This window comes from Ornithodoros turicata, chromosome 2 (assembly GCF_037126465.1).
Source record: "Ornithodoros turicata isolate Travis chromosome 2, ASM3712646v1, whole genome shotgun sequence".
Lineage (NCBI taxonomy): Eukaryota > Metazoa > Arthropoda > Arachnida > Ixodida > Argasidae > Ornithodoros > Ornithodoros turicata.
Window position 1 is genome coordinate 112,694,317 of NC_088202.1, and position 20,747 is coordinate 112,715,063.

A 20,747-nucleotide genomic window follows, 5' to 3' on the forward strand; every position below is an offset into this window, starting at 1 on the left:
TATATATATATATATATATATATATACTATATGTAATATACTTTATAATATTTTACAATATATATATTTATATGCTTGATACTATACTACATATAATACTATATATATATATATATATATATAGTAGTGCTAATAGGTTATCTTCTTGGTTTTCTTTATACTTTCACGTGATACTTTGATTTCTACGTGTTTGTACTATATCTGAACCTCTTTCTGGCTGTACCATACCGTACTCTTCCACGTGCAATGGGGTAGGGTACTGCACCGCCGCGGTGAAACACCCCATGTTGTCATCATTGGCTTTATAGTTGTTGATGCTGCTGGCTTTACTTTTTCAAAGTAAGTTTAGAATTTACAATTACTTTCAAGGGAGCATCGATATGTTCTCATGAAAGAAGGTGCCCGATAAAATAATTACTGCACACGGCGCTTTTTCGGGTACTTCAACCTTTTTTGTCTTCTCAAAGTATTGGAGCTCAAAAGACGTTTCAGACCACGTGACACTAACATTACCTGCATTGTGTATCGATACGGAAAATATCTTCATTCACGATCATGGGGAGGCGTAACCTAATCCAAAGGTACTTTTCCGAGTGGCTCTCACGACAGATTCAAGAGATAGTAAAGGAGAACTCTGCAAATTACATTCTGCATATATCCTGTAAAAATCATAAATGTGAACAAGCATAACGGACGTGGTCAACGTACCCTTCGAGCATTTTGAAACTACAAACAATATTCTGCATGCCGCAATACAAAGCGAGTGTGGTTCCCTAATGCTTCGCGCCGCACAAATACAGCGTAATCTAGTACCTATGTAGTATATCTACGCCATAGCAACAAGGAGAGCCCAGGAGCCGTCTCACATGGCATCAACTGTGCGTGTGCTACGATTTGCTTGAAAAACAGAACGAAATAAATAGCGCAGAATTTAATGGCCAAAAAGAAGCGTGCTGTTCCCATGTGTATTGATGGGTATAATGATGGTGGAATCGGATACTCCCTTTTGGCGTCTCTTTCACTGTTTCGCAAAACTTCCTGTACTTTTTGCACAGTTACGACTTTCATTACGTACAGGCTCTTTGTGGCGAATATTCTGTAATGACCAGGATAACTACAGCTAGAAAATACAAAACCAGATGCTCGTTTTGTTTGGTATACGCTGAACGATGCGAGGAAAAGGTTTCTCTTTGTTTGTGTTATTTGTCACACAGAAATGACTCTGTTGCAAGATGTTGCAACGAAAGACGAAAACGTTAACTTTTTATTGGACTCATGTTCTTCACTATCGGTGTTGCGAACAGCAACAACTCACCGAGAATATCTCTACAGTGACGCCATCTATCTGTATTATTTATCAATACATAACATGCCTTTTTTTTTTTTTAAGTAACTCGAAGAAGAAGAGAATAAACACAATCGGCACTTTCAGTCTTGAAATCTTCTGGAGACTTTAACCTTCCGTCGTGAACGTGTAACCATCCGTTGCCTTGTAACATTAAGTGATACGGAGTCCTCAGCGGAACGTGCCGGGTCAGTTCCGACCACTTCCACTTCTGGTGGTGTGCTGGATGTTGTCAAGCAGTAATCCTCAGCGGATGACCTCTAGGCTTCTTGCTGGAGGCCTACTGGATAGTTGGTTGCATGCCACAGATGTACACGATCCCTACGGTACGGTGGTCCTTGCCCTGCCCGGACCACATAGGACGTAGGCTGCGTCCCCACCTGGTACACAGTTACCCTCAGCCACCGGTTTCCATTCCAGAACCAGACTGCTTCATTTATGCTCAGTGGCATCAGCGATTTTCGGTGCTTGTCACCATGGATATGTTGTGCTTGTCGCCTTCTGCGAAGCTCTTGCTGGTAGTGTCTGGTAGGAAAGTCCGGCTTGAGAAGTGTAGGATGGACAGGTACAAAACTATTCAGTTTCCTCCCCATGAGCATTTCTGCTGGTGACGGCAAACCATCGAGAGGATTGCACGATAGTTATGCACTATCATGGGATCTTGGCCACTTTGCACTGCCTTGATGAGGGACGATTTAACAGTTTTTACACAGCGCTCAACTAGTCCATTGGACTGTGGGTAAAGGGGTGAAGATGGGTTGTGTAGAATGTCCCACTCGCTATTTTTTAAATTCCGTGTTAGAGCCGCGAAGCAACTGTGGCTATGAGCGGCGTACAGACGTGGACAGATGGAGAGAGGACAGCAGGAATGAGTGGGGGACAGGGGTTAGTATCAGTATAGTCAGAGCCTTCCAGAGGGATTTCGCGTGGTGATGTTACATAAGGCACTGCGTCTTCCTTGAGGACTATTTTGTGTTTCCCATTTAGACGACCTGGCCCTACAAATACATCTTCGTACTCTCGCACGATTGTCTCCGGTGTTTCATGTGTCATCGCTTGAACTGGAGTCACCTTTACCAGCACATCTGTGGTTACGTGCTTCGATTGAGGTATGCGATTCACCAAATTCAAGGCTTTACAGGCATCTAGCCCCAGGATTGTTATGGCATGCAGGTCCACAACTATGAACTTCAGTGTCTTTTCACAGTTATTTGTGGCACAGTTTAGTTCACACTTATCCACAACTGGAAAGCTCTCGCCGCAATACGTAATAACTCTGACTTGAGTGCGATATACAGTTGTCCTCTGTTGCCATTTTAGCAATGCACGCTTGGATATGACGTTGACCTGGGTACCAGTGTCCAATTTGGCTGACACAAGTTGTTCGTTCATATTTACTTGCTCTATCCACTCTCCCGACCCTCTCTGCAGGTCACATACTGTAAGGATGTCTAGTGATACAACATCGCTGTCCTCTTCTAGGCATTGCACCTTTTTGTCACCTGCCTGTTGACGTCTGACACTCATGCACACGTGTGCTAAGTGATTCAGTAGGTTGCAGTTAAAACAGGTATTTCCACATGCCTGACATTTCCACGGCTGGTGTGACTGTCCACATCTTGAAATTTTTTCCTGTTGTCCTACTGCTTTCCTTCACGGTCATGTTGTTGACGCTGGGCAGATGGTCCTCCATTTTGCATGTTGCTACGACTCTCGGCGTCTTTGGTAGCTCCGTCGGTATTCTTTGTCTTCTATCGCAACACGTTTAGCGTTGGAGTCTCTTTCATAGCATCTCAAAGGGCTTTTGACAATTCTGCTGCTTTCCCCAGCGCAATGATAGATTCTAATGTTATGTTAGCTTCACGGAGCAAGCGTTCGCGGAGGACGCCATCTCGGATCCCCATTATGAGACGATCCTTCACCACTCGTTTGTACGAGGTCACCAAATTCGCAGTGCTCTGCCTGCAACTTTACCTCTCCTGCAAACTGGTGAAACGACTGGCCTTGCTGTTGCCATAAAAAGTTGTCAAAGGTTGCATTCGTCACATTCTTGTATGGTTTGAAATGGTTGTCGAACGCCGTCAACACCTGCTCTGTGCTTCGGAAGCTCCCTTCCTGCGTTGCTTTGAACGTTAGCGTTTGATAGATGTCGGTAATTTCCTTGCCAGCCACATGCACAAAAAGTGATATCCTGGTGTCGTTGCCTTCACGACGATACTTGCACGCCTCCTCGTAGATTCCAAAGCTTCGGCGCCATTTTGCCCATGCCTCTGCCGGGTTGGACGTTGCTTGAAACGACGGAACTTGTTGCAGGGATGCTACCATGGGTGTGCTTGCGTTATTCTGAGTTCCCTTCAGGGTTCCTTGACTTCTGACACCATGTTATATGTCACACAGAAATTACTCGGTTGCAACAAGTTGCAACGAAACACGAAAACGTTGACTTTTTATTGCACTCATGTTCTTCACAGCCATATGCAGCGTTGCGAACAGTAACAACTCACCGAGAATATCTCTACAGTGGCGCCATCTATCTGTATTACATATCAATACATAACAGTTTGTAAATGTAGCATCCCGTGCAGGGAGCGACATCAGGAACAGTCTGACGTGAACATCAGTATTCCACGCGTTTACGGAACACCACGTTGACGTAACACCAGAAAACATGACGCTTGCTCTGGTCAGAGGTGAGCGCGGATAAGATTGACAGTATCTGTATCCGCACGGTATCCTCGCACGTGGGATCCGCGACCGCACCCGCAACCGCACTAGGTAAAATATGAGTATTCGCATCCACATTGGCGCGGGTATTAAGAATATCTGCACATTCTGCATAAAAAAAAATGCACGTAACGACAAATTTCGAAAGAAGTAATGTTCTCGCGCACAGGCAGAGCAGTGCAGTTTCATTCGCATTTTACGCGCGCAGACTTCAAAACGTTTTATTTCTATACGCAAACCAGGATTCCACGCGGATATCCGCGCTGATCCTCATTTACAACCGCTCCCGCGCACACCTCTATAGTTCTGATGTCCTCAGAGCAACCTAGTGTCACAGTATTCAACCAGACGAGAAAGCGATATCAGCATAGTCTGGTGTGAACATCAGGATGCTTGATGTAACCGAAGAAAAAGCCTGATGTCCCTTCCAGTGTTCTCGCAGAACGCTGATGTCGACAAGAACAGCGAGTTCTTCCACGTTTCTTCGCAACGTCTCTCTATCAGTGCTGCAAAATAGTTAGCGTGATCTCAAGTGCTTGTGAATAATCCTTCTAAGCTACGAGTGTCTTTGTAGGTTCGTACTGCCATTCCTACTTGAAACTATTGCTCTAGCAGTCTGTGTAACACTGCACCGCACATAAAAATGGAAGCGTTTCTGCTAACCGTCAGCAGATTAATCAGTCTGTTTTGAAACATCCAAGCGTGGGGATGTTGGCCGCGCATCTGAAGCAATTCGCGCTTCATCTTCAGGATTTTACTCGTTTTTCAAGCATGTAATTGATGTGTGAGGTATGCATTCGTGCATGCCAAGCATTCCATCCGTCACAAGCTTTTACCCCTAATCGCATGCATTATGAGCGCTGATCGGAACGCACAATGCGAGATGAAATGCAGTGAGAGCAACTGTTTTGAAGAAACATGGTGTTATATATGTCGGTATAGCTGCCTGGCACTGGCATGCTGTTATAACACTGTCTTTTGAAGTGGCGTGTGGCTTGCTGGTTAAGTTTGGACGAAGCGGCAGGCAATGATGACTAATGCATTGTACTCGAGGTGGTGGTGAAAACTCATTCTATCTTGCGTTTCAAGTTTGATGGCTTTACGCAAGTTTTTACGCACGGAAGGCAAACTGGGCGGGAAATCGCAAGTACCCAAGTCTGCTCAGCTTAGTAGGCAAGACAGAGGTGCAGAGCTCTGTGTATTTTTGGCTGCTGGTTCATGTTCTCACACAACATACATACATGGTTTGCAAACAGCATCGCCGACGGGTGCTCTGAAATGGAGGAATGGCAGTGGACGTAATTAACTGAGTGAAATGTGGTTGAGGTATTACAATATTGCAGCTAACTAGCATTGTGCGTCAATGAAAGGCAGTCACCACAAAGGTGTGCAAGACAGCACGCAGAAGTTAATCACATTGTGTGTTCTTCGGCCTGGCTTGTAATTACGCGTTGTATTTATTGGTGTGATGCATTCGTTGATATAGGTATGGTATCGGTGTTACATTTTTCACCAATTTCATTTCTTAAACTTGAACTACTGCATTCGCTACGATATGCCTTCAGGATGTAACCTTATACGCACTTTCCTTACTATTCCTGGAACCACTTCAACAGAACATATAGAGCTGTTCCTGTGATTTGCCTCATGAAGGACAACAAAAAGTGTGTACTATGTACTACCATATAGTTACTGCAGTAGAGGAAATCTATCGCTATATTACAGGAACACGGCAGAATATGCGACGAATGTTCTCGGGCAGGTATAACCAAAGTGTCATGAATCCCTTTCCTTTGCGTCAGGCACGTAGTACACCGTAGACCGTCTTCTTCTATAGCGCTTCCGACATGATAGCGTGGCTGTCGATAATGATAGCACAAACAATAGCCCCCGTATCTCAAGAGTCCAGACACGTTCTCGGTATTGAGCGGCTGCGAAGGCAACTCGCACCAGACAGACAATCCCTTAATAGAGAGCTCTTCGACACCCTGCTAATAGAATCAATACGATTTCCATGTTTGTCTTTCGCCCCGCGATCGAATGAACGAAACGCTTCTCTCACGGGCACTGGCTGGCTTCCGAGACTCTATTCATCACATGAGGGTGCGTCGGAGTGCGCAAAATAGCATGGCGTAGAACGGGAACACTGTGCAGAAGTGTAAAGTCTAGTGTCAAAATAATTAGGTCGTACATTACCGAGGAAATGACAGAATAGGTCCCCAGTGGCGCAGCCCGCTTGCATGAACGTTGAGAAGATTCCGCAATGGTGTCCTCAGTAGCTTTGGCAGTGCTTTATACGCACGAGTGTCGTTGAGGATTGTAGCACGCGCAGGAAGCACTACCGAAGCGGAATCTGAGGCGGCGCCACTGAGGAATATCTTCAACGTTCGTGCACGCCAGCACCGCTTATTCTCTATTTGAATTGGGTAACGCCCACCAGTTTAGTCATACTTGTGAATTCGTCGTCGCGAGTAGTGGTCGCATGTATATGCTACAAGTAGTCTGTGTCTACCTCGTCCGTGTTTGCTTTTCCGTGTGTGCTCAGGCTTACCTCCTTATGGATACGACCCATCAGCTGGCCTGTCCGTATGGCATTTTATCTGTCACATTGCAAATATGTACTTTCGTGCATAACTTGAGCATATGCTCATTGGTGCACGAGTACAGGTTGCAACTGCTGAAGTTCGGGGATGCGATGTCTTACTGTGCAGAATGAATTACAATAAATGCTCGCACGTTTGACTAATTGTTAGTCATCGCCTTTGCCTGCTTTAACACTAGTCATAGGTCTTTCAAAGTACTTGCAAAGTACTGTATTTCGCATTATGTTTTAAATTGCCAACGCAAGTTACCAATTTTCTTCTTCGGTCTAAACGTAATACACATAAAGACGATGCCGGAGTTGCGTATGGCAAAAGTACATAATTAATGCCAAAACACAGGAGGTACAAGCTCCGCTTACGGTTAAGGTCGAGGGTGACGGAGCTAGAGGCCGGAACAGTGATGTTGTTGTTGGCTGCTTGACAGGTGAGGATTGCGAGCAAATCGTTTCGGGTGAGGGCGCTGATTTCCAGCTTGTTCTTCACCAATGAACCGTCCGGAGAAAAGAAGTAGGACTCGTCCAATAGCGTGTAGTCCTTCCACCATGTGACAGCCGGCCGTGGCTTCCCTGCGGCGTACGGAGAAGTTGTCCAATAAACATTCAGCAGCAAGATCTAGAAAACTGGAAGAGGCTTAGCAAATGCACGCGGTCAGTTCACGAGCAGACATTCCTAATCGCAGTCAACTGATGATTGAAGCTGAGGGCTGAGTGTGCCTCAGGCGCACTTGTGCCGGAATACTAAAACACACTTTTTTTTCGTTTGCTTTCCATGCGCTTAATTGTATTAAACAAGTATTTTATCCATCCTGGCCAGGGTCTGGCCTCTGGATTAAACGCACTCTCCTTTACCATGGAACATCGGAAAATACGGACACTTTTTTCGACGAGTTAAAAATTCAAGTGCAAAAAGACGACGTGCGGAAGGAAACGTATTAAAGTTTTCGGGCTTTATCATCCAACATTTTATCTGGTCATGAAGAATGGACCTCATAAATCGTGCTGTTCCGATAGTAAGAATAATAACTAGTAGCGACTGGTAGGACGTCTCCCGTTGTGGAGACTCGATCATTAAACATAGGAGGCGGACGCCAGCATCTTTCGTCCATGAAAAAAAAAAAAAAAAGAAAGAACAGGTTTTTCCATCTGGTTATGAAGCTGCAGCTTCATTTCAGTTCTTGTCTGATAGCGGTCGGTTTTCGCGCATGGTTTGCTTTCCAGTCTACTTGCGTGCAGGTTTCATGACAACTACACATCCACACGTGCTCTTCACTGAGTCCTCGAGACAGTTTCAACGTTTTACAGGAACGCGTCTCAGGAAGCACAAACAAATGTAAGGTACGCATGCAATACTGCAAGGCCGTCTCCTTTCATCAAAATCCCGCATTGTGGAGTCTCTAAGGTTGCTTTGTTCATCGCTTGTACCGAACGCCGATTCCTTTAGTTTAAACACTCGCGTCTCTCTCACGCATCCTCTGCAGGCGCTTCCCATGCAGATGCGAAATGCGTGGGAAAACCAGACAAAAAACCCGCTGTGAAAATGTGCGCCAAACGAAGCGAAGGATTATTCTCCGTTTCACACCGCTCTCAAATGTGCAGACAGATTTGAAAACCGGGCTTTCCTTTAACCACCGCACAACCAGCACAGTACAAAGCCATAAACAGACAAGTCTTTCCGTTCTGCGCTGTTCTTAAAAGGAAAGTTTGCTTCGAGAAGATCTTTTCCGCGCCGGAGCATATATTTCCACTATTTGTGGTAGCGAGACCTTCGCGCATATGCATATAAATTACTTTATATAAAGCCCCTACGCAGAGGATGAGATATATAGGTCCATATATTATGGGACCGGCGCATCCACAACTGGAAGTTGTTCTTGCTCATTGCTCTGCATACAGGGAGCCTTTCGGGCACAATAAATTTGTCGCCGTCGTCGGAATCGCGTTTACCAACGCGATCTGGCCATAAACCACGCGATTCTATGTAATGCACCAGGGATCACTGTGCATATGCATGCGATAACGTCCTTGGGAGCAATCCCCACTCGAGCTTGCCGCTAGATGTGCTGGCGAAAAATACCAAAAGTGTGAGCGGGTTCATTAAATTAAGGACTTGTGCTAGCGAAGACAAGCGCGCTGCAGTGCACAATAAATTTGCTAGGATGATAGGTAGCGTCCCGCGAAATTATGCGCACGCGGAACGGGAAGGTACGAATGGGAATGTGATCTTCATAATTTAATGACTTCCACAGAAATGAAGACGCGATCAAGGTTGATGGAGAGCAACGTTCTTTCCGATTTCTAGCTTAAAGATTTCGTGATGTGGTTGATGGCAGTCATAAGGAAGGGATATGAGGTCGATATTAGGGAATTTGCAAACACCAGCACGAAGTGTCTCATGAAAAAAAAAAAAAAAAAACATCGCTATAGGCTCCTAGTTAAAGAATAAAGAAACCATCAAATTTTCTCGCATAATTACTTGGCTACTTTTAGAAGGAAAAAGTCTCCAAGCGTGATTTAGCGCAGCTGACGACCTGTCTGTGCTACACTGAAAACAACTAGCAATCTAAATGTTAAGTTAGTGTTGAGATTAGGGGTACTATTCAATAATAACTGCAGAATGTGAATACCCAACGTTAAGCAGTCGTTACTTTAACGTCATGCCGTAAAAGGTAGGGTGAAAGAGCTCCCAATACAAAATGTGTTTTCGATTTTGATGGCACGTTCGATCCGTCTCCACAGAAGATGAAACACTTCCATCACCATAAGCTTGTTGTTGCTGTTGTTGTTGTTCACGTAAAAGCACATATCTAGCCTGGCATGACGTGTGCACAGCCGTGTACATTCTCTGTAGAGACAGCCGAAACGACTCTGAACGGTTAGATGCGGCCAGGGTGCTGTAGGAGCGCACGCCAGTAGCACAGCGCACTGTTTGTAGTAGACGAATTTGTCATTGGAGATGCGCGAACACTCCCCCATTCGCGTCACTACTGCATCTCTAATCTAGATTTGAGCGCCAGTCGCCACGTCGCGTATTTTTAGCGCCCTTGTAAATCAAAATGCGCCGTGATAATAGGTCGCTTGGCAACAGCATTTTGTGCATTGATACGCCGCCTAACGAATTAAGCGCATTATTAATATTATTATTATTAGTAGTAGTAGTATTTTCTAATGCCACTATCGATTAAATCCCGTGCCTTCGTGATCCTAGTCCTACCGACTTTATGCCACTGCGACCTACGCGGCTGACGACGTGGGTGTGTGGGAGTAGCTGGGACGGACGGACAGACAGATACATAGTGGGAAATGACAACTCGCGGCTGAGATCGTGATGACGTGATTACGTCACGTCAGGTGATTAGCCGGGCCTCCACGACGACGCCACAGGGCTCATGACTGGGTTACGATGGCGTTCCTTTTCTCTTTTTTAACTAGATTGCGCAGTGGCAAAAAACCGTTCAGCAAAAATGTTCTGCATGCCTTGTACTGATAGATTACTTGAAGAATGAAACGAGGATTCGAGCAACGCTAAGTGTCAACCCATTGCTCCTTCTTGCTTGTCATAGAGCACTGGTAGCGCCAAGTGTCATGACTCCATACGCAGCACACTTCAATACCTAGTCTTTTGCAAATATACGCAAATTTAAACTAAATAAATATGCAAGTCAGTAACAACGTCATCGTCGCTAGCTCTCGTCGACGGGCCTTTCGGTAATTTGCATCTTGTAGTATCGGTACAATAGTACGTACTTCCTCCTACATCAATGGACTCCACGAACAAAGATAAAATGTTTCACAAAATGGAAACAGGTGTGAACATCTGAGAAAAAATGTCTAGGATTACAGGTGACGCGCGTATTGAAGCGCTACACAGAGCCTCCCAGTCGGGCATGGTGGTGTCACTCTCTCCGGAGCGCACAATGAGTGACGTGGACATGCTCCGTGACGTATGCAAGGTGGATAAGAGTTCCGATCGTGGGACTGATGCGACTTCATGCTCACGCTAACATCCTTAGTCGCGTCAGGATATCTCGCCGAAAGAGCACGATTTCTTCTTGAAGTGGACACTTTGGTCACTCCAGCGTCTGTGGGAACGAAGAGGGCTGATGCAGTAGTGTCCCGTACCAGAGTTCTTTGTTAGACCTGACAGACGGTTCATGCTATGAGCAATAGAATGGGTAATGAGCTCCTGCGCAGTGCCGCACCAAGCAGGTCATTACCGCACTTCAGCCAAGCGGTAAGCGTAGAAGAAACAGAAGATTTGCACTACGTCTGTCCGTCCAAAGGCTACTAGGGTTCTACGCACAAGCTCCAGCATCCGCTTTCACGTCTACATGTGACACAATTTACACAGGACGTGTCCTCTACTGAGATACTGCTTCATCGCTGTCTGCTGAATGTGCCCTATAGTGCCCGCCGGTGTGGGTCGTTGTAAGAGGGTGCATAACATATCCTAGTTACGTGCGTACGGTACCTTCATCCCTCTCAGTGCTAACAGCTGGGGATGTCTGCACTGGAGGGCCGGCTACTCAGTATAGAAAATGCTCTGGAAGCGTGATCTAATCAACACCAGGAACGCGCTTTGCAGAGAGCTTGGATATACTGACCCACGTAGCAGGTTTTGAATCCCAGTCGATAACAGCTGTTGTTAGTTTATGGGCCACAATACGAAAGGGCTAGGGTACTTCGATCGTAGCGTAAGTGTGTCCGTGAGTCGCAGCGTGAGTAGGCAGGGAATTAGGTGCATATCGTTCCAATAAATAACGTCAATGTGGCATATAAATAATAATATGTAAAGCTGCACATAATGATCAATAAGCGACAAAAAAAAAAGAAAACTGTCTTCTGTGTCGTCTCAACTGTGAGCAGGTCGTATCCGTTGCGCTGTCATTGTTTTTACACACAGGTAAGCGATATGTCCTTTAGATAAGACAGCAGTCTCAGCGATGCGCGATACACTAGGCGAAACTGAACTGGTTCCTAATGATTACATAGTGACGTTTAAGCAAACACAGGTACTGCTATGGGTAAAAAATTGCGGAACACGGCAGTGGCGTATTTCTTCATCGGAGCGACACCCTGCTAGAAGTCAGGAAAAGATTAGGTAAGAAACGGGTGACCGGCTATTCTATCCACCTGCCAGTATAGGTGTCCATTCCTGCTTGCTGCGATAGTGCCGCTGCAATGGAGAAATGCGACACACCGGTGTTCCGTAAACTATACTTTTGTCCCAAGCTCTACTAAATTGTTCCGCATAACGGACCAAAACTGCTGCTTAGCAGTAACTGCATGCATTAAATTGAATTTGAGTTGAGCTTCGAGAGCAATCTGCTCTACAACATTCCTTCTACGGCTAAAAACTGGTGTACGGGTGGATGTCTGCAGATACGTCACAAATTCCTCAACCAGAAATCCATGGGCTTAAATGGGGATGGCGCATAAATCAAGGCGCCGTTTAACCAAAAAGAAAGAAAACGAAAAATGACTAATACAGTCTCAGGAACGAAAGCTGATGAAAAGTGAGCGTGGCACTAATATTGTCTTTCCAATACAATCATCCTTAAACGTGGCTTTAATTAGCAGCCGAGGAAATGATGAATATGCATGAAGCTAGAGCGTTTGAATCAATAATGTAGAATCAATATTGGCAAAACGCAGCAGGAAAATTCCACAAAACACCTAAAAAACAGAAGCAGGACTAGATCATATCTTTGACGTAATTTAATGCAATAATAAGATTAATATAAGTAAGTTTATAAGTTTATAAGTAATTAATAATAAGATTATTCGTGTTTGTCGTTTCGTACTCGGATGCTGTGATATTTTACAGTCTCGCTCTATCATTACAATTCCATAATATGGTCAGTCACCACTGAATAACTAGATTAACTGCATGGGTTTTAAAGAACAACTTAACAACAACAACAAAGCAATGATAATGTAGTGGGATGTTAAAGAACCTAAGGTGAAGCTGGTAGGTACACAAATGTGGGTCCTTCTGCTAAATAACATTTGAAAGTGATTGGTCAGCGATAGCTTGTGATTGAAGGAGCTATGAACGAGAAAATTTGGAATGTGAAGAAGAAGCAAGATAAAAAGAAGAAAAGTGGAAGAAAGAGTGATATCGCTGATGCATGAGTGTGCGACACTATGGTCGTGTTTTATCTACGACAGACACGTTTAAGACCTGATCTGCGCTTTGTGCTAACTACAGATTGCAATAGGTAGCCGCGTCAATCAATGATACAACAAGTAGTACTGGAACCTGGTTGTCGTATGGTTGTGCTGTTGTGCTGCGGAATATTTTATCTGGCAGAGTAACTCTGCTATGGTTGACATACTATATATTTCGTGCTGTTCAACACAGGTATATGAAGCGACGAAGCCGGGTAAGTTCTACGGTGCCTCACTGAGGTCCCAAAGCTTTAGAGCATGTTATAGGCATCGATGTTCCATCAGTGTCTGACTGCAGTGCGGAATGCGCGTTGCATGCCATGTGGGAGTCATGACCCTATAATTTTCACGATTTCACGACACTGAGTCTGGTCGTCCAGTGATGCCAACTAGAATCGTTGGCAGCAATGGGCTTCAGAGTGGCGTTCACAGACAACTAGGATGGGTTCCAGTTTCTCCAAAAATAATTAGACTTAAAGATGAACGCATGAAATGCCAGTTCAGTTTCCAGGGAAACAGTAGAAACAGCGGCATGGAAAAGCAGCCTTCAGCCAAAGAAATTAACTCGATAGAACATACCTGCACTGTAGATGACTGTGCCATGTGCATTATGTTATGCTTAACCAGAACTTACCTATGTCGACTTGGCAGGACAGAGTGAGAGGGTCGCCTTCATTGAAAGGTCCCACGAGCCCTTGAAGTTGCTTGCCGTTCTCGTCCTGGATAAATGGCTCTCCCGGTGGCACTGAAAAGGAATAGGTGCAAAAATATTCAATTTGCATAGGTACGATATACTATAATATACAGGATGTCTTTTTTTTTTCGCTACACATTTTTCATTAAAAAACTATAAGGGCTATAGACATCCTGTTTTCACTTCTATCGGCGGACGTTCTTGACCATCTGTTGCTCGACCGTCGAATGATTAACTACCTAAAAATCGTTAAAGGGACCGAAAAGTGAATATAAACCTATCGAAACTTTATGTTCAGCGAAAAGCTTGAATCTTCAAGGGTTCAAATATCAAAGAACTCCGCTGAAATTGCTGTAGTTTTTCTGTAATCGAATTTCCCATGATTGCATGTCCAGGGACCTAGTAGGAAACCGAGCAGTCTGTCAACGACTGCATCACCCCGCGCCCTCTGTCAACGACGCATGTAATACGGGAGCTTCCGGACGCTAATCCTGCGAAAACGAAAATGGCCTTAGCATTTGTGACCACTTTCTACGTCAAGAATGTCGAACTTCTTGAACATGAGTGCGCTGGAATTCCTCATTCCAGAACTATCGCTCACACAACTTCTGTTCGTGCGATAGCGTGCTGGAAAGCGTGTTCTTCGCAGCAGAAGATTCCTCGTCCAGAGATTTACCGGAGTCACCTTCGTCCTCACCAGTAGCTCACCGCGCCGTGAGCACGGACGTGTTTGTGAAATTTACATGTATCAGGGAGAAACACTTGTGTAAGCCGAAACAAGCGCTGTTTTTTCGTCGTGCAGGTGTTCATTTGGGAAATGCAAACCTATGGATACCATGGACCAGTGTTTTTACTGCCGAGAGGTAGAGAATGCGTCTGAAAAGCAGAGACAATTGCATCACAACTGACGAATATTTTGAAATACTGTGCCTGGACACCGAAGTACTGCAAGTGCCTTTTACATACATCCGAGAAACTGAACAGCATGGCAACATACGCGTAAGCGCCGTGTGGTCTTTACGCGCTACTTGAACGGCAAACCGGACGGAAAACCCTTATTTCAACAGGAAATTCCGTCATATCACCTGTCGGCTATTCACAAGGAGGATATGGGGTGCTCTGAGAAAGCACAATAGAAAGTATTCTTCCTGCGTGCGTCGGGCATGCTATTAGGGACGCTTTCCCCATCAGTGTGCGGACTTTTAGAAATGTATATATTGAACATGACAACATGAGACATATTGAACATCTTTCATCTGTATATATTTATGTCAGCAAATTTTCATTTCTTGCTTGCTGCAAGTTTTTCTCATTGCTTTTTCTTTGCAGTCACAGCATATTATAATTATTAGTTTGTTCCTGGAGGGTTAAGTAACCCGGGGGCATATCTGTATTTGTAGATTATACTCATGTCTTCTATATATATGAGGAGTATTAAATAAGATAATTTTCATCAGTGTCACTCAGCTGAACTGTGTTCATAACCTTTTAATATACTTCTTATTGACCAGATTTCCAAATGCCAAATAATATTCGAGCCGAGATTGGGATTTAACACTTAATTAACTCTGTTTCGCTAAAAGGAGTACTTGTAACTGATTCATTATCATATCACCAACTAACATTCGTAAAGAAGGACTACTTCAAGTATTGCAACCCTTAATCTAGGTTCAAAGTTAACCATGCAGTATTGGTGTGGGCAATAATACTCCAAATGGCTAAATAATTTATTGTGTAAGTTCTCTGTTACTCTAATTGGGATGTACTTTTGTAAAGTACTTTTGACAGCCCTGCAAATTGAAAGTGGCTTCAGTGCACACGACAAACGCATCGTAACATTTAACTGAAATATAATGTAAGAGCTGAAGCAACATTTTGTCACAACTCCAACTATAGCCTTCTTTTTTTATTGTCCAGGGATTTAGGAAACAGAGCAGGACTTCCTGCCCTCTGATGTTTTGACATGCTTGATAGAGTTGCAAAACCTGCAATAAAATAAACAAGAGAAGTATAAACAGTTTTGTCTTTCTCTTTTAACAAAAAAGTTATATTTTACCATTTGTGCACTTTTGTATTCTGTGTTGATGAAAATATTACAGGAACAATACTGCTGCAGTTAGATCCAACAATGACCTGTCATCTTGATGAAGATGAGAACTTTTCTTCACGTGTGCTAAGTGAGACAAAAGAACAACAACAACATATATATTGTGATGATGAAGTGGGGAGATTTTCCACTCTAGGAGTGGAACGCTACCCCATAGCTAGGGGTCTAATATGAGTGGTGACAATGATCAGTGATGACGATGAGAGATGACGGGAATGATCGAAGTGGCGATGACGATGCTGGACGTGATCGTGGTGGTGGGAGTGTCCGAGACAAAAGAAATGTACAATGAAGGTTGTACAAAAACAGCAAATCTACATTGACTAAAATTTTATATATGTGGATGTCACCACACGTAGTTTCCATCCAAAGGTAGGACTAGGCAAGGTTGTTTGGTTGTTGTTGGTAGGTTGCTGGCATGTTGGTGTGCTGTACCGTTATAGCACATCAATATAGATGAGGGGCAAACACAGTAGACAAGCGTGATGGCTGCAAACTCTCAATTGAAGATTTATTCAACACAACAAGAAACTGAAAGCATGAGTAGAAAAAGGCAGTGTCAATGCAATGCATGGAGAACCACATTAATCTCTGAGAGGGTAGGATCGGGAGAGCAATAAAGAGAAATGACAGTTGCGTCCGAAATAGGGGAACTCTGCAGAGTTAGGACCAATATGATGTGGTAACCTTGCATGGCTCACTGCAGCTGTGACACACTTTGAAAAATTCCAGTAGTGGGGATTCAAAGACCAGGAACTTCCGCTGTTTCACTGGAAATTCAAGTGTAGAGTATGCATCTCTAGAAAATTAATTAGCGTTCCTTAGTCTACCTCAACAGGAAGTATTCCTCTACCCTTCAAAGAATATAGTAGTTCTCATCGGTTTCTTCTCTATACTGTTCACGTCATACTATGTTCTGCACCTGTCCAAAGACCCCCAAAATGTCACAAAGTCTGCAACACGTAAAAGATCTAGTGATCCCATCAGTGGACTTTGCATACCTGTTTTCAGCTATTTCTGCCATGTCAGCTTGAGTGCCTGGATCACATATACACGAAGCAGTCTTGAGCCACTTCAACACTGGAAGGCCCCCAAAATTAAATTTGTTGATGTTGACAATGTTCAGCACGGGACAAGTAGGATAACATAAGTTAAATGGAATACGTCATCGCTATATTATAATTTTCACATGTGTGACACCTGTACAGGTTGGGACAAAAGTTTACGGAACACGCGAGCGGCGTATTTTTTCCTCGGGACGACACCCTAGCGGCGGTCGGAAGCGGGATAGCTCACTCGTTCGGAGGGGTGGCGGTAGGCCGCCGTGCTGGAAGCGACGTACTGCGGCAGTTTTGGTATTGAGTGTGTTGGGAAAATTGAGTGCTATTCATCTGTCTCGCAAGGAAGCATGTTGCAGATGCTAGGGAGCTCTCTGCTGTAGATATGATAAGAAGGACAGATAATGGAGGTTCACAATCAGCTTTTATTGCAATATAAAATGAAAAAGTCGGGCGCACTTGACCGAACAGAATAAAAATAAAAAGAAACTGAAAGAAGAACGGCAAAGCCAGGGCTACCCTTTTACCAAATGAGTAGTATTTTGCGCTTTCTACCGCAATGATAGCAGCCATCCGTCGTGGCAGCGACTTATATAGGCGATGAATGAGGCCGATATCGCTCTGAAGATCTGTCCATTCGGCTAATACCATTTCCCACATTGAGTCCTTTCTTCGGATTGGCCTCTGCTGACTCATCATACGGTACTTGAGGTTACCCCAGATGTTTTGTTATATTTAAATCAAGGCTTGTCGAGACGAGACGAACTGTGGGAAGCAAAGTGGTCTTGAGTACCCTGGACCTGTGGATAGGGCAGAGTTGAACCGCCCATCTGGGCGAACGAGTGGTCTGAGTCGCTGATAGCTCGGGCAGCCACACACACTCAGGTTTGGTTCCTGGGCACTGGATAGCACGCGTTACACGTACTGGGGCATGAACCTTTGCGACAAAATAGTCAGTATTACAAAAACAGGCAAAGTTATCTATAAGAGTAAATAACCTGGCAATGTATACCTGGTAGCTCAGGCAACCCCGTATATAGTAACGCCTCTTCAATGGGTCAGGACTCCACTAGCGCGACAAGTGCCGTGAACTTGGATTACGCTGTTCTTTTATAAAATTCCAAGATAGAGGATGAGAAGGTTTTAGGGAGAGCCTACTTTCTAAAATGGGTGAGGTATCTTGTCTTCAATAGTAATCTCTAGACTGCATTGTAGTACAGCATCTTGATTATCACATACCGACGTAACCTCAAGGAATTCTTGGCCGCGTCTCAGATTCAAATTGTTATCATGTGATACCTGCGAAAAGCTTAAAAGATGAAAGAGAGCCGGTCCCAGGCACATTTCAAAATGAGTGAAAGAGAAAGTACCAGAAGGATAAGCATCGAAAAGAGGCGGGAGATTATCGGACTCTCCCAGGCCGGAGTGTCCCAGCGCGCCATTGCTCAGCGAATCGGCTGCTGTCTATCTTCGGTCAACCGCATCGTGCAAGCATACAGAGACGAAAATCGAATTGAAGATGCTCCCCGAAGCGGTAGGCCATCGTCGACCACGGCCGAAGATGACAGGGCCATTATAGGAGCCACCTGCGCGGATCCTTTTTCCACGGCGGTGGACATAAAGCGGGAGCTCGGCCTGGGCGTGTCTGCAAAGACAGTAAGGCGACGACTCAAGTTTCTAGGTCTGGAGTCTGGCGTCGCCGTGCAGAAGCCGCTGCTCACTGCGGATCACACGGCAGCTAGACTACAGTTCGCCATTCGACACCAGCACTGGGACGTTGCAGAATGGGGAAACGTCGTGTTTAGCGACGAAGCGGCGTTCAGCACTCGATGGTGACAAACAAGACGGGTGTGGCGGCCCCCGAAGTCCAGGTATATAATCTTTCATTACTCTCATAGAGAACTTAGCCCCTTTTTCTAACACTGTCTATTTTGTCACAAAGGTACATGCCCCAGTACGTGTACCGGGTACTATCAAGTGGCCGCCAGACCGTTACCGTATGGGGCTGCCTGTCTTACCAGGGGCTCGGGCCACTTGTGCGCCTTGATGGGCGCTTCAACTCTGCGCTCTACATTGAAGTCATCGAGAGCTCCCTGCTGCCGTACGTGCTTGACGGACCGTTCCCCGACGGTTGTTTCCTTTATCAGCACGACGGCAGCTCTATTCACATGTCCAAGAAAACCCAGGACCGCCTGGAGGACTTGTGCATCCAGCAGCTCCCCTGGCCTGCGAAAAGCCCGGATTTGAACATAATTGAAAATATCTGGGGCATCCTCAAGTACCGCATGATGAGTCAGCGCAGACCCATCAGAAGCAAGGACGCACTGTGGGAAACCGTATTAGCGGAATGGACAGCCCTCAGGAGAGATATCGGCCTCATTCACCGCCTCTATGAGTCTCTGCCACGACGGATGGCTGCAGTCATTGCGGCAGAAGGCGCCGTAACAAAATATTAGGCCTTTGTAAACTGGGTAGCTCTGGCTTTGCCGTTTTTCTGTTCCTTTTCTTTTTGTTCGGAAATTAAGTGCACTCAATTTTCTTTTCATTTTATATATCATTCTCATTCTTTTCATTTTGCAATAAAAGCTGATTGTGAACTGAAAATCGCCCTGGATTATCAATCCTTCTTATCATATCTACATCAGAGAGCTCCCTAGCATCTGCAACATGTCTCATTGCGAGACCAGATGAATAGAACTAAATTTTCCCAACATACTCAATACCAAAACTGCCGCAGTACGTCGCTTCCAGCACGGCGGCCTACCGCCACCCCTCCGAACGAGTGAGCTATCCCGCTTCCGACCGCCGCTAGGGTGTCGTCCCGAGGAAAAAATACGCCGCTCGCGTGTTCCGTAAACTTTTGTCCCAAGCTGTACATACCTAAGACGTTGTGTTGAACTTGTCACCTCGGTGAAGCAAAATCACTGGTTACTGAACCGCAGTTTGCTTCGGACGTCTTCGCAGCTCGCCTTCTACGGCATCTTCGTAGTCATCGGCAACAAAATGAGCTCAGCACACACGACACGACTGCTGTATCTAATAGCCGAGTGCTTCGAACCACATTTGTTTTCGCGCACTGTCCTGAGGAACCTTGTGCTAGAACACGCCCGTCGTCGAAGATGAACGAAGATTATTTTTGCATCCCCGAACACCAAAACTACACCAGGCATATGTAGGTCTCTCTAATACGTGATACAGCAGCCACAGACATGTCATTCACTTCCATTTTCTGCTTCGCGCGACCAACACGACCACCCACGAGGTAGACAATGAACGCGATAACACACAGACGACCTTGCAGATGGCGCGGCGGATCGTAGCTCGTAGCGGTGAAGTAGCTGAATGCTTTATTAATGCTTTATCAATGTAGAAACTATGGAAGTGAGCGTCATTTTTAAAATGGCGTTTAGCTGTAAGATAATGTGAGTCAACTTTGTTCTCTACAAAATTAACTCTCACGTGGTAAGGGTTGACTAATCCCTGGGAGCCCTGGACCCGAACCCAAGTTGCTCTTTTTCGCCGTTTGTTGGCACCGTCCATGTTTCGGCAATCCGAATTGAGAAGTAATGCTTTCTGTGAGTTATCAAACAACGACGTTGTGCACGATAGTGGGCAAAAATATGGGGGTTATTTTTCACTTTTCGGTCCCTATAATGAACTTTTTAATTATAAAAGCTACGAAGTTATCCCAATGAGAACATCTGTTCCTTTCGGTCACCTGATATCGTAGCCGTTTACAGAACAAAAATCCGTTCGGTAGATCCTTCGCAAAAAAATTCGTGAAGGAACACCATTTTTTAATTGATTTTGTTCATTGCGCATCTTCGGAGACCCGCCTTTCCTTCACCGCCAATGTGAGAGGGTGAAAGAGCACACTGTCCCCTCTTGCGTCCTGAAAAAAAGATTAAAAGAAAACAGAAAATGCAACCCAAGATAAGGGCAGTTCCGATAACGTCACCCGATACATGTGTTTTTCTACTGTTTCCGACAGTTCCCAAGCAGCACAATGTACTGAAAGTCGAGTGCAATAGAGGTGGAGGGTATGTGTC

General features: G+C 45.0%; 1 protein-coding gene across 3 annotated transcripts in view; it reads right to left on the reverse strand.

Moving 5' to 3' along the window:
• Positions 1–20,747, reverse strand: part of LOC135383958 (neural cell adhesion molecule 1-like) — a 341,204-nt gene that overhangs the window by 50,951 nt on the left and 269,506 nt on the right. For all 3 annotated transcript variants that reach the window (XM_064613233.1, XM_064613234.1, XM_064613232.1), the window contains exons 3-4: positions 13,474–13,584; positions 7,032–7,238 (exon numbers count right to left, since the gene is read on the reverse strand). In XM_064613233.1, coding sequence (XP_064469303.1) covers positions 7,032–7,238; positions 13,474–13,584 — 318 coding nt within the window. The remainder of the gene's footprint in view (positions 1–7,031; positions 7,239–13,473; positions 13,585–20,747) is intronic.